Source organism: Melanerpes formicivorus, unplaced genomic scaffold (genome assembly GCF_026170545.1).
Source record: "Melanerpes formicivorus ecotype bairdi unplaced genomic scaffold, bMelFor1.0.p_v2 SCAF_4, whole genome shotgun sequence".
Lineage (NCBI taxonomy): Eukaryota > Metazoa > Chordata > Aves > Piciformes > Picidae > Melanerpes > Melanerpes formicivorus.
The window spans coordinates 12,162,878-12,176,964 of NW_027142356.1; the positions used below are offsets into that span (position 1 = coordinate 12,162,878).

Genomic DNA, 14,087 nt, shown 5'->3' on the forward strand with positions numbered 1-14,087 from the left:
CCAACCACTTTCCCCTTTTCATTTTCCAACCACAAACTTTCCTGCAGGGAAGGTGTAAGGTAAGTAATGTCACAGGGAATTTACAAACCTGAACTTGAACACACACGGTGTGGGGTCCATGGTCAAGGTGAAACAGCAGAGCTCACCTTGCTTTTTGCTTGTAGGTTGTGAGGTCGAAATTCTTGGCGTCAGACCAAGTTATTGCCGTGAGTACTTCAGTGTCCCGACAGACAAAAACTTTCTGGATGCCATCAACGATGCTCTCGAGTCTTTGGGGTATGTCAGTAGATTTCTGCAGTGTGGGGTTTCCTTTCCCAAGGATGAGTATTTGGGTTTACTATCAGCCCTCCTCTAGAGAAACTGTGAGAACTGGCTCCCAGTTAGGAAGGTAGGGAACAAAGACTGCTTTATGGCACTGTCACAGAGACATGACCATAACAGGGATGGGCACTTATGCTACGACCAGAGGGAAAGATGTTCTTGCCTTTTCATGTGGATGGTGCCACACAGAAGATACATTCTAACTTACTATTTTAAATGTGCTGTTTCAAACAATTTCAGGATTAGTCTGTGACTGTGTGTTCACTGACATATAAGAGCAGACTTTGAAATGGTTGGATTTAGAGAGTGCCCCAGGAAATGTGGAAATTATGAATTTTGTGGGGAAGGAGAGAAGAGAGGGGAGGCAGAGAGTTGGATGAGACCTACAATGATCATCTATCCTGAATGATGGGAATATATCTTTCAACCAGCTTCTAGGAAAATCATACACTCCACCTCCAGCTTTCTAGTTCCACCATGTCTCATACAAATGTTAACAAGGGACAACTCCGTGTACCTTGTAAAATCAGAGAAGACTGCACTGCCACATGCAGGGCTGGTGCCTTACCTGAGCTATAACTAAGCTTCCTCTTAAAACCTTGTTCGATCCAATCCTAGGAACTTCTAATTTGCTACTTGCAAACTGCCATAGTGATTTGCATCTGGAGAGTTTCATATTCAAATGCTGAGTGTTGCTCCTCCTTGAAATGAAGGCTCCAAAATGATTAAAGGGTTGCTGGAGATATTGCTCCCAGTTGCACACTGGGTCCTGCTGCACAGATGCTCACAGATCAGTGTTGTGTACATCACAGGGCTGAGAAAGAAACTATATCCAAACAGATGAGACATTTGATCCTGAAATGATTTAGCTTATATTTTAAGAAGGTTATCTGCATGTGACATGAGGCATACATATGTGCCATAGGAGGCTTTCTGAAGCTTCTGCAGCACTTTTAGTTCAGTGAATAAAGGAGTGGAAAACTGAATACAGACACCAGCTGTGACTTCTTGTGAAAACACAGAATTACCAGTGAGAAGATTTTTGGTTGGATATTATTTGGGGATGGGTCAGGATATGCTTGAAGCTCCCTATCTGGTTTCTATGAAGCAAGGTTGCTCAGGATGCGTTGCAGCTTTGTAATTGTGAACATGATTAAAAAAGCAAGGCACAAACTGTTAAAGCTTCAAGCTGCACTTTTGGGAGCTGGAGCCTACTGAAAAAGTTTCAATAGCTAATTCAGCCCAAGTCACCGGGCTCTTTGCTGTTGCCTTCAGTGGAAGAAAAGGACAGGGACACAAGTGTTGGTGGGGCAGCGCACAGAAGGTGAAAGCTGCTGATCTCAGAAAAAGTCTAGGGGTTAACTGGAGTTTGGACACTGGAATGTCCTGACCCATCTTAACCTCAGGAGGGTTGAGGGAGTTTTGTAACTGCATCCTACAGTAGTGGGAGTACCTAACTCATCAGGGAGCCACTGAGGTCCCCATGCAACCAAAGAAAGCCATTCTTCAGGAATACTCTCCAGTCTCTTCAAACAGATGCTTTGCAATCATTATATAGAAAATATTCAAAACTAAATCATGCACTGATTTTTGGCAAGTAAAACTAAAACTTCCCTTATGTCTTTTCCACAACTATAATGTAAGGGCTAATGTCATCTACCTACCTTGCTGGACAGGGGTTGTGAAGTTTGCACAGTACTTACAAAGTGCATTGATAAAACAATAAATCCCTTTTTGACATTGCCATCGATGCAGTCCAGCTTTCCTCAGCAAGTCTTCCATAGCCATTTCTTCTGAAAGTTACTGGTGATGGGAGAAGACAGGACTAGTACACAGTTAGAAAGACAGATTACTACTCCCATGCAAGGCACAGTCAGAGAAATCCAGTTTTCTTAGGAAAAAAGGCAAAACATGGAGACAAAGTCAAACTTGAGCTTACAGGCTCTAGATGTGGTGTGCCCAGTCCTGTAAACTCCTAAGCATGCTGCATAACTGAGGTTTGTCCCATTGAAGTCATGTACAAAGTTAAATGTTCATCCTGACAGCACTGAGCCTTCACTGAGAAATCTGACCATAGCTTAAGAAAGACCGTTTGTTTTATGCAGTAAATCTCTTTCTTAGCTTCTATCTTGATCAAAACGATCGTTTAGTTACAGGTAAGAAGACAGGAAACAGTCTAAGCAGCTAATTAATACAGGCATTGCAGCAGCAGAACGCTGTTTCCATGGGTTAATTGAGCATCCGTGTGAGAGAAATTACAAGGTTAAATTTTAGACATTAATTGATGTATAATACAGATGGAAAGTGATGCTTAAAATTAATCTGGGGGAGGGAAGAGCTGCTTTATTTGAATGATTCTAAAATCATGAAGAGTGAGAAAGAACACTGCTCTGCAGGGATAGCTGTGGAGAAACTCCCATTACAGCAAAGACCTTCAGCTTTCTACAGGACTGCTTCTGGGAGGCCTTCAGCAAATTTCCAAAGGAAAATGACAGACTCGCAGTCAGTCAGTCTGTCCCTCACCTCTGATTTTTTCTCTTCTCTCTCATTCATGGCACCAGACTACTGAGGTGTCTTTAACTAAAGAAGCTGGACCTGTCAGGACATCACACAGTCTTTTTGTAGAGATCTTGATCCGAATGAGAGCATGTATTATGGATACAATACCCTGTCCTAATTAAGTACAGTAGAAAAAAGCTGGGTCTGAATGTCAGTGATTATAGATTTGTGATTTTACCCACACAACTTCTCTCAGGGAGCTTGTCAGAGAACTGTGCAGTGGTCATAAAAATGTATAATTAAGCACTGATGTATGTATGGTCCTCACCAATTAGGCTGAAGATATTCAGTGCAGAACTGTATGATCAGCTAAACTTAGGCAACTAGGAGATTAGTTTCTTTTTGTCATATTCCTGAATAAAATCCCCATCTAAAACCTCACCCCAGTTCCTACCACTCACGATTTGGCAAGGTCATGGAAGAGCCTGTTCTAAGTTGATCTTGGAGGTTTGGAAGACCTCACACAGGAAAAAGCCAGGAGTGACAAACTTTTATTAAAGCACATTTGACTGATAATTCCCACAATCCTTTTAATAAGAGCGTTTAGCACAGAAATCAGTATTTCTTCTGGGCCATTCTTTGTCATAAAAGGGAAAGCCACCTTCCTAATTCAAAGAAGTAGCAGAAGGCTACCATCTCAAGCCTGGGTTTGCACATGGCATTCTCTACCTGGCACCTCTCAAGCAAACCCAAGTGACCGAGGGGATGAATAACAAGCCCAGCTATGCAGCAGTGGGCAGGAAAGCCCAGGCTGAAAGCAGAAAATGCCCCTCTGGGGTTTCGTGGTGATGACAACAGTAATGGCAGCAGTCAGGAGGGGAAGGCGCCTGGGTGGTCCTCATGTGCACCAGCCTCTTACTCCCTCCTTTCCTCCCCCCTCCAGCAATGGCAGTGCCGAGATGGCTGCAGTGTACTATGAGCGCATTGATGTAGAAGGCCACCACTATGGCCCTTCGTCCCAGCAGCGGAAGAACGCTCTGAAGGAGGTGGACAAAGCCTTGAGCAAAATGATCACTCTCATCAAGGTGAGCGGTGTCCAAAACCCCAGCTCCTGGGTGCATTTGGAAAAGGCTTTTCAAACTGCTCTTTGTGGCACTGCAGAGAGCCTTGTTTAATGCCTGCTAATGGGATGTGTTGGCTGTAAACTTTTATTTCCAAGAAACAGAGGCTACCAAGGTCACATGGAAGTCAAGGCACCATTCCCCCGCTTCTTATTTTGGTCAATGTCATTATAATCCTCCTTGTGGATTATTACACTGCCCCAGGAAGCTGTAAACCATCATACATGTTGCTCTCTTTATAACTCAAGTTACTGGCTGGGCATTATAGTAGGTGAACAAATGAAAACTGCTTGCTTCCTAAGGTTTGTGGAGTCAGATGATTAACATTTACAGCCTTTTAACTTACAGCATTTTACAGCCTATGGCACCATTCAGGACTCTCTACTTTTAACTCTGTTTTAAAAAGCATAAACTAAATGATTTTGCATTAAGAAAAGGAGTATACCAAGCTCTTGGGTAAATGTCAGTTCTATGAATATTTATAACAATGACAAATGCACAATGGAGGTTTTTATGTTTCAGTGGGGAGAGGAACATGTATATCCAATTTCACTTAATTATAAAAGCTCTAATGCAAAGTGCTTGTGTTTGGGAGGGGAAGAGAGAAACACTCCTGACACAGGTTGCACCATGACAAAGTTGCTCTTCCCCAGACATTCTGGCCTACTGATGAAGAACAGTTGGATAAAATCCTATCTAAGACCAACTGTGACAACTGTTTTGTAAGACTGGTCATTTAGCAGGGGGGTGGATTTATTTTGGAGAATCTGTCTTTGGTGCTAACCTCTCAGATTCTTCTAGAGCAGCAAGTGAGTGGATGTCCAGCATTAGTGGTGGTGGCAAATATGTTGCAGGGCATTTGCACCCATGACTTCTTCTGAACAACTTCCACTAATCAATAGAGGTGAAACAGGGATTAATATTTTCCAGACAACGTGAAGCTCTTACCCTGCTGTAACAGCTGTCACGCACTTACTTCACAGAACAAGGGCCTTCAGGATGATCTCAATGTCCTCCTCTTCTCTGATCATGGGATGACAGACATTTCTTGGGATAACAAAGTGATTGAGCTGAAAAAATACATCAATATGAGTGATACCATACAAATGAAGGACAGAGGTCCTGTTGTCAGCCTCTGGCCAGCTCCAGAGAAGCATGCAGAGGTAAGCACAGCTTATTTGTATTTACTTTGCTTTGTGTTTCTTTGGTTTTTATGACCAATGTCTCTTTTCTTTCTTTGTAATACCCAAATCCCAGCCTCAGACATGTGTAAAAATCAGCCTGAGGCTCTTATCAGGAGTCAGACTTGGATCATGTGACACTCTTGTGAGTCTGATTTCTGAAGGAAAGTCACAGCAGGCAAATTTAAAAGTATGAACTTCCACTGTTTCTGGCACAGACACACACTTTCAAATCCCACCACTGTGTTTCTGATAAAGAGCTGAGACATTTTAGCTCAAAATCCACTTTTAGGATTTTCTATATATTAGTTAATTTATTGACACTCTAGCTGGGATTTTCAAATTGTCGGGAGCAGGCATTTATATGGCAGTAAACTCCCTCAGAGTTTGAGGAATTAAATCCACTAGATTAGGATTACAGAAGAATAGCATTTTTTTAAACAAAATGCTCCTTTGAAGAATTGCGATGAAGCAGCATGTTGGATTGAATCAACCATAAAAGCCCAAGGCTACAACCACAGCATTTTGAGGGACAAATTAAAACAATACAGGGGGAAAAAAAAAATAGAAACCACTTGAAAAGAATGAAAATGAAGCATCTGTAACTAATAGACTATTACCCTGTGACATAACCAGAAACCAATGCTGTCCTCAGAAAATAGATGAGATGATGTACAAAATGTGCAGTCCGCGGTCCAGAGGAGTAATTTTGTTTTCTGTGTTTTACCCAGTTCCAGTATATTGTAGCTTGTGCCATTTTTAAATTAGGGAATATTTGCTACTTTCTGCACCTAAACAGGCTCTCCAGGAACTGTGCACCTGTGATTTGCAAGCATTTAAAATTAGTGCCCGAATTAAAAGTTGTCTTAAGAGGCATGTTTAGGCAATTCACTCAGAGTCCTTGCAGGGAATCACAGCATGTGTAGATGCTCTCATTGGGCTTAACTCAGAGATGCCTATTTTTATAGGCTAAACCTCCAAGAAAGGGCAAGTGTAAGTTGTGACTTCAAGAAAACATGGTGCTTCATCTGACAAAACTCTTCAGCACTCTTCTTCTCTCTCATTAAACAATCTAATACCTCTAAGGAAATTAGGATCTCAGGTAGTGATAGGACTAGGGGGAATGGAATGAAGCTGGAGGTGGGGAGATTCAGGCTGGACGTGAGGAGGAAGTTCTTCACCATTAGAGTGGTGAAGCCCTGGAATGGGTTGTCCAGGGAGGTGGTTGAGGCCCTGTCCCTGGAGGTGTTTAAGCCCAGGCTGGATGAGGCTCTGGCCAGCCTGATCTAGTGTGGGGTGTCCCTGCCCATGGCAGGGGGGTTGGAACTAGATGATCCTTGTGGTCCCTTCCAACCCTGACTGATACTATGATACTATGATAAAATGAAGTATAATGCCTCACACTATGGTTTTGTTTACTTCCTTTCTTTTTAGGACTTCTTACTGGACTTCTTTTTTAAGCAAAATAAACTTGATTTTGTGTGTTCCCAATAGCCATATAATTCTATTCTTAAGTCACTTCAAAGAGTTTAGGAAGTAGATCGTATCAAAACATAGTGGTTATCACCTTTAGATCTATCCCATTTTGACACATGGGAAGTATTGGTGAAGCACCAGAACCCCTCTGTAGTCCATGTCATGGTGGGAGGGTCTGACTGAGTCACTTCATGACACCCTGGTGCCATCCTTATGCTGACTGTGTATCAGTGCAAATCTCTTGCATACACAGACACACAAGGGGGGCTTAGCTAAAAGGCTAGTGAAGGACCTCTCATTCTTTGCAGAATCAAGCTGTTTCTTTCTGGAGATTATTTACAGCTAAGCAGAGGAGTGAGACACATCCTGGGGACTCCAATAACCACCTTCTTTATGGCACATGAACATCTTCTTTAGGCATTTAAAACATTTTTAGGAACAATTTGAGTTTAACCACATTTGTGTGATTATACTCCATTGTTTTGTTAATGCTGGTGGGCCAAACATCCATACAGTATAATTGAGATTAATAAACCACTTGTATGGCATTGTGCGGCTTCAAAGCCACAGGCAATGGCTGATTAATCTCACAGCATCCCATTGAAACAGATAACTAAACACTATCGATCCTTTTGATAGGAATTGACTGGTTTACTGTGAGAAACAGAGGTGAAGTGACAAAAATTGCTCACTCAAGTGTACAAGGAGGGACTGAGTGGCAGAGGCCAAAGACAGGATCCCTTTTCTGCATCTACACCTGGTCCACTTAGCTCACTGTCTCCTGAGCTGGTTTGGTTTCTGCTGGTCTGCCTCTGTAGGCTGATAGACTCACATGCACACATTTGTGAGGGCCTGTATTACAAATACATGTAACACCTGAATTCATGCAGTCCTGTGTTTTTAAGAACCAAGATTTCAGAGCCTCCTAAACCACATAAGCAGGTTTTTCACAGCCATCATCTCTGGACCAGCAAAATCGCCGTTTGAACACGTTGATGATTAGTTGTTGAAAAGGACTAGCTAAATTATAAATGTAGGTGTTCCCATAGGTGCAAATATGCTCTTTACAGGCATATTGTGTCCTAACATTTCTTTTCTTTGCAGATATATAGAAAACTGAAAGCTGTGGAACACATGGAAGTTTATAACACACAGGATATCCCAAATAGGTTTTTCTACAAAAAAGGAAAATTTGTGTCTCCTTTAACTCTTGTGGCTGAGGAAGGATGGTTCATAGTAGAGGTAAAGTACAGAAGCAAAATACTTAGACATGAATGTGAAAAGATGCAATATATGAAAACAGCAAGAAAAATGTACAGTTCTGTGCTAGGCAATGAGTTAAAGTGTTACATCATTTACTTGGGCTGACTACAAAACTAATGTTAAATATTTCTGTGTGCTTAGAAGTGCCTAAAGTCACAGCAGCTGTGCTGAAGGCAGAGTTAACTAGTGCAGACTTCTTTTTTTTCAGTGTAATCATAAACCAGGAGTATTTCCCAGTATTTCCCATTCCAGTTCTGTTTCTTTACTTCTCCTTGCCCATCTAGCCTCATCTCAGATGCAAAAAGAATTTTGACATTTCAATACCTTATTATTCTTCCATTCAGCAGAATTTTATGGCAACTTTTCCTTCTGCTTGGCTTCCTGCCCACCAGGCTCTGTCCTAAAAATGCCCTCGAAAGGGTCAGACAGAGAGTTTGACCCTCAGAGATACTCAGTGGACACACTGAAATCTGAGAGCTTGTTAAGAAGTGAATTGATTAGACTTGCACATGAAAAGATTTTTCATACCAACTTATTTTGTTTCTAAGAATTATTATCATTGCTGCTGTTGATTAATTTGCACTTGTACTGCAGCTCAGAGGGTGAGGCAACTTATCTATCTCAGTGAGTAAACTGAGGAGCAGTATCATAGAATCATGTAATGGTCTGGCTTGCAAGGGACTTCCAAAGGTCATTTAGTCCAACCCCTTCTGCAGTAAGCAGGGACATCCTCAGCTAGATCAGGTTGTCCAGAGCCCTGTTGAGCCTCAAGGGATTTGCCCAAAACCACACATAAAGACAGTAAGTTCGTGGCAAAACCAAGGAATCCTCTTTTTGTTTTGTTTAGGTTGTTTGATTGTTTTTTGTGGGGTTAGTTTGTTTGTTTGTTTGGGGGTTTTTGTTTGGTTGGTTTGGGGTTGGGTTTGGTTTGGGGTTTGTGTATGTGTGGGTTTTGTTTGTTGTTTTGTTGTTGGTTTGGGGTTTTTTTTCCCAGTGGCCTGGCATAATCATTACCATGCAGATTATAGTAACTCAGCTGAGCATCATCTTTCGTGACCCTCAGAGCTATTGCTCACCAGGCCCTGCTTAACAGTCCACACCACCACATTTCTCACTAGCCAGCCTGATGTTAGGATAATAATTTCTACAGCTGAATAAAAATGCATCTCTAAAAAAAGACCTGATTGCTTTTAAGTATGGGTGGGTGAGCACCACATTTCTGATTAAGACAAAAAATAGCAGAAAGCCAGAGTTAAGATTCAGACACATAAAGTAGGAATCTGACACATTTTTGCCAAAGTGATTAAAAAAAAAAATACAATCAAGCTCTTCTGCACAGAAATTCAACACAGAATCTTTTCACATATTCTATTAAAAAAAGGCACTTAAGAAAAAAAAATCATTGAAACTCTGACAAACCTTAATAATAGTGCAGCAAACACTGCTGCTATGGTAATTATTTCTGTCTCTCTGCCCATTCCTTCCCATTGTTTCTGAGTTTCAAGAATGTCCTCTCATTAGTGCTGTCAGATTTTCCTTCTCTTTGGTACATTTTCATTAACTGTGAATGGGCTGTGAAAATGAAAGTTTCCTGTCATGTTTTAAAAGCAATAATTGATCCTTCTATTATACTTCCTGCCTAAACCACTGAAGAGAGAACGTTCAGCTCTTCCCTGTCATGGTCCTGGGGTGTTTTAACTCTCTGTCAGCTAGTGGATAGCTATAAACTGTTTGAAAAAAGGGTTTGATTTTTTTATGTGTGGTTTAGTTTGGCTGTTTTTTTCTGTGGGTTTTGTTTGTTAGAGAGAGAGACAGAGGCAATGTATCTGAAAAGTTGGGTGGGGGGGTGTTGTTGTTTTGTTTTGTTTGTTATTCCCATCAAGGAGCACAGGAACAAAAGCCTCCCCATATTTCAGTTAAACCAGGATGAGGAGGGATTTCAAGCACCTCACAGCACCACAGATACAACTTGACCAGCAGGCACTAACTGCACTCTGCTTTTGTCACCAAGAGCAGGGACAAGCTGCCCTTCTGGGAGAATGGGACAGGGTGGAAGGAAGCCTGGCAGAATGGCTGGCATGGCTATGACAACGAGCTCATGGACATGAGAGGCTTCTTCCTCGCGTATGGGCCAGGTACGGTGCTATGCCTAATGTCCCATTCCCCCTGCAGCCCCTGCCCCAGCATCTCTGCAGCCCCTGGCACTTCAGGACCTTGATGTGGCACTCTGTGACACCCAGAAAGAACATATAGATGGCAGGATTTCCTCATTATGGCTCCATGCCAGGAAGGTTTCTAGCTCTGTATTTGTATTACATAGCTGGAGAAACAGGGCAGAAGGTGTGACATCCCAGTGCAATAACTCTATCCCTTTGCCCTAAATTTTGGCCTAAATTTTAAATTCTATTTGAATCACATGAATTTTCCTTTTATTGGTGGATCTGAACTCAGCTTCTTTGGGAAGGTTGCAGCATACCTTGCCTGTCTGTCTGCAGGGTGATGCAAAATCCCTGGTTTCCACTTCATCAGGCCCTTTAAACACCGCTGGACACAAGGCTGCAACTGCAGACAGGAGCAAAAGCAAAGCAGAATGTGTAATACAGTTACTGCAGGCTATTAAATCTACCAAAAAACCCACAGTAAAGTAGCTCCTGTACCTAATTTTAATGATTTTTTTTCAATTGAAAATGAAAAAAAAAAAAATGGACTAGAAGTAAAAATAGTTAATTTTAAACTTTTTTAATGTTTTTGCTGAGCTATGTTGTAAATTGTACAGCGTGCCACATCCCATCCTGCTGGTTAGGTCCTGGGAAAGGCAAAGAAGTCCTTGCCCCACAGTGCCCTGTGTTTCAGGAGCTGAGCCCCAAGCCACACCATACCAACTCCTCTCTTTCTCCTGTTTTCCCTGCAGATTTCCGATCCAACTTCCGAGCGCCTCCCATCAGATCTGTGGATGTTTACAACATCATGTGCAGCCTGGCAGGAGTGCAGCCGCTGCCCAACAATGGCTCCTGGTCCAGGGTGGAGTGCATGCTCCGAAACACAGCTCCCTTGGCACCGCTCCTCACAGGCAGCAGCTGTGCCCTGGCACTAGCTCTGCTCTCCCTCCTGGCTGAGCAGATCTCCTTGCTGTGATCTTGAACAATGTCAGTCAGTGTCACCAGCAGCTCCATCCTGCTCTTTTTTTTTTTAAGTTCTTAATTTGAATAATAGAATCATTTATAGAGTGCATTCCCCCCACTCCTCTGTCATGCTCCACCAGGCATGAATCTGACCCATTCTGCATTTACAGCAGTTACAATATGAAACCAAGTTTTGTGCTGCTTCAGGCCTGGCCAGGAAAGCCACTTTCCTACACTTTCACAGCACTGGCAATGAAAGCAGAATCCTGGCCAGCTATCTGCAACATTTTTTGGTTGGTACACTTGGAGATCTCTGAGCATCAAATGCATCTTACCCTGGCATCTTTAACTGAGAGACTTACCCTGGCTCCCAGTGCTGAGAAACTCGGAGTTTGAGACAGACCTCTGCGCATTTAGCTGGGTTCTTTCTGATTCACTCTTGCCTCTGCAGCTCCATCACCAGCGGAGCCCCACTTTCTCCTTACAGTTCCAGCCAAGCCCCATTCCTCGAAGAGCTGAGTCCTTAACTGAGCAATCATAATGCTGAGAGAGTAGACCAGCAGGAGAGCAGTGAGAGCATCCTACTTCTTGCAGCCTTCCTTCATCTGGCCTTGCATGCCTCCATGAGCAGGATTTCCTCACGTTCTACTGCAGTCAGGGGAGGGCTGGGGTAGGGGAGATTGATAAAAATCCTCCACTTCAAAACGAGGAGGAAAGTGAAAAGGCATCTGTACAGGAGAAAGTAGGATGAGGAAGCCTGGCATTTAACAGCCTCTGATTTTCCTGCTGAAGATAATATCATCTGCCCAGGTCTGGAGTTTTCACGTGCATTTGAATTTCTGAAGGGTTTTCAGCACTTAATGCTTTTCTACCTGCTCTTGCTCTCTACACCTCTGCCCAGTGAGCAGCACATTCCCCTTTATTTTGCAACAGGGAGAGAGGACTACACTGATGGATCTCCCATCCTTATGGTTAATCCTTGCTAGTATTTCCACCACAGAGTATCAAGCCAAAACAAAACTGTACTGGTAAAGCCAACAGCAGGAGAGGATAGGGCTGTTGTGGGAGGTGCCTTCGGGAGTGCTCAGCACTTCTTCTGATATACCTCTGAGCTAGGAGTTTTCAGTGACAAACTGCCTTTGGAAGGATTTAAGTCCCTCCCCCATGCACAAATAAGCCTCTAGGACTTAGTATTCACGTGCATACAGAGTCAAGCATGATCCAGGTATGTGCATTCAACAGTGAATGATTACACTGTGGTAAAACCCCCAAACAAACGCCAAATTAAACCTGACAAAAGACTTCTGTAATAGCAATAAAGATTTATGTAACGTGTTTTTAAAGCTCAAGTGAACCATCAAATCAATTGGGAAAAAAGGGAGAAAATCAGTCTTTGTTATTAGACTGTTGAGTATAAAAGGCAATTTAGTGCTTTCGAAGCATTTGCAGTAGCTGTAAAACAAGCACCTATTGTTCAGTGTTGCCCGTAGCTCTTTAATGGACCAGGCTCGATGAATCCACTGGAGCACATTTGTAAAGCAAAAAAAATTATCAGTATACAAGATCACCAAATGACTGAATTACCAAGTTTGGTTTGAAAATCAACGGGATAGATACAGTTCAATGCCTGCTAAACCCTCCACAGCCTGAAGGTTTAACTCTTAAAGTGAACACAACCAAAGAAGAGTATAAGGTATAAGGGTATATTCACATTCTCAGTTACACAAGTGGAAACCAGGTCCGTTGAGTTGTTCCAGGGATGTGCCATCGTGCATGAAACCAGCAGTGATCCTTGTGAGTACTTTGTGTAATTCATTTATATCAGCATCCACACACAAGTACTGCAGAGTAAATCTTCAAATTGCAGTATGATGTTTTACCTTAATAGAAGCATTGTGTGTACAGCAATACACCTCAAAAGACTATAAAAGGGAACTTGGACAGCAGACCTACTTCAGGAAGCTCATTTGCTTCTGAACTACAGCTGTGGGTTTTTTTTTGTTTTGGGGTTGTTGTGGGTTTTTTGAGAAGTGAATCTTTCTTCCTCAGAAATGTTGTACCTCTGAATCAGCTCACATCTCGTTCAAAAATCGTGTCTTGACTCTTGCCTTCTTTTTCCTGTGATACTATGCAATGAAGGTGGGTGTATTTAAAAACCTATTTCTGAACTATGTTTTTATACAATGACTGATTGTGAGTGAGTGAATAATTCTAAGAATGTGTCAGAAGATTTTAAAAAAGGCATCTTCTTGTAAATACTGTTAAGATTTAAGGGAAAAAAAAGAGACAAAAAAAACAGCCCACCACCTCTCTAATACCTTGCCTTTCTTGTTTGATTGATGCATCAAAGTGTGATAAACAGTGTTTGAAGCTTGTGCTGATTAATCATCAGAAAGATGAATGATAACATTGTTTGGAAATGGCAAAGTTGTCAGCATGTAAATTAGGGACATTAAATACTTCACACGAGATGCTGTAGCTTGTGTAGGCAGTCAGTTTTTTTCTCTACAGGTATTTCAGCTTTGAACTGGCACACGTAATTCACAGCAGCAAATGGACATGACCAACCTGTGTGCTCTTGAGCCCTGGATGCTCTCTCTAGGCTTACTTCTCCAAGCCCACTGTGTTGCCATCACATCAGCTGCTTGCACAGAAGCCAGATGTGTTATCACTGGTACCAGGGTTCTCTTGGTTCAGGCTTTCCAGAGCCCTCATGGTACACCCCACTTCCCAGCACAGGATGGTGTAAATGGCAATGAGACCTCAAGAAACACCACCAAGTGCCTCAAGGACATGGGGCTCTACTGCTTTAAGCTCCACAAGCTGAACAATGTTCATGGAAGAGACTGATTTAATAGAAATAAGTCTCCAAACATACTGACAGATTCACAGATTGCATCAAGTTGGGAGGGACCCTCAAAGGTCATCTTGTCCAACCCCCCTGCAGTCAGCAGGGACACCTCCAACTGGATCAGGCTGCCCAGGGCTACATCAAATCTGATCTTGAATGTCTCCAGGGATGGGGCCTCAACCACATCCCTGTGCAACCTGTTCCACCACTCTCATTGTGAAGAATTTCCTCTTTGTGTCCAACCTACATCTAG

General features: G+C 42.5%; 1 protein-coding gene across 1 annotated transcript in view; it reads left to right on the forward strand.

The window, feature by feature from the left end:
• ENPP6 (ectonucleotide pyrophosphatase/phosphodiesterase 6) overlaps nucleotides 1-13,461 on the forward strand; it is a 32,524-nt gene extending 19,063 nt beyond the window's left edge. Inside the window, exons 3-8 of the mRNA XM_068136985.1 lie at nucleotides 165-276; nucleotides 3,764-3,905; nucleotides 4,925-5,104; nucleotides 7,703-7,840; nucleotides 9,873-9,996; nucleotides 10,773-13,461. Coding sequence (XP_067993086.1) covers nucleotides 165-276; nucleotides 3,764-3,905; nucleotides 4,925-5,104; nucleotides 7,703-7,840; nucleotides 9,873-9,996; nucleotides 10,773-10,996 — 920 coding nt within the window. The 3' untranslated portion in view covers nucleotides 10,997-13,461. The remainder of the gene's footprint in view (nucleotides 1-164; nucleotides 277-3,763; nucleotides 3,906-4,924; nucleotides 5,105-7,702; nucleotides 7,841-9,872; nucleotides 9,997-10,772) is intronic.
• Nucleotides 13,462-14,087: the final 626 nt, after the last annotated feature.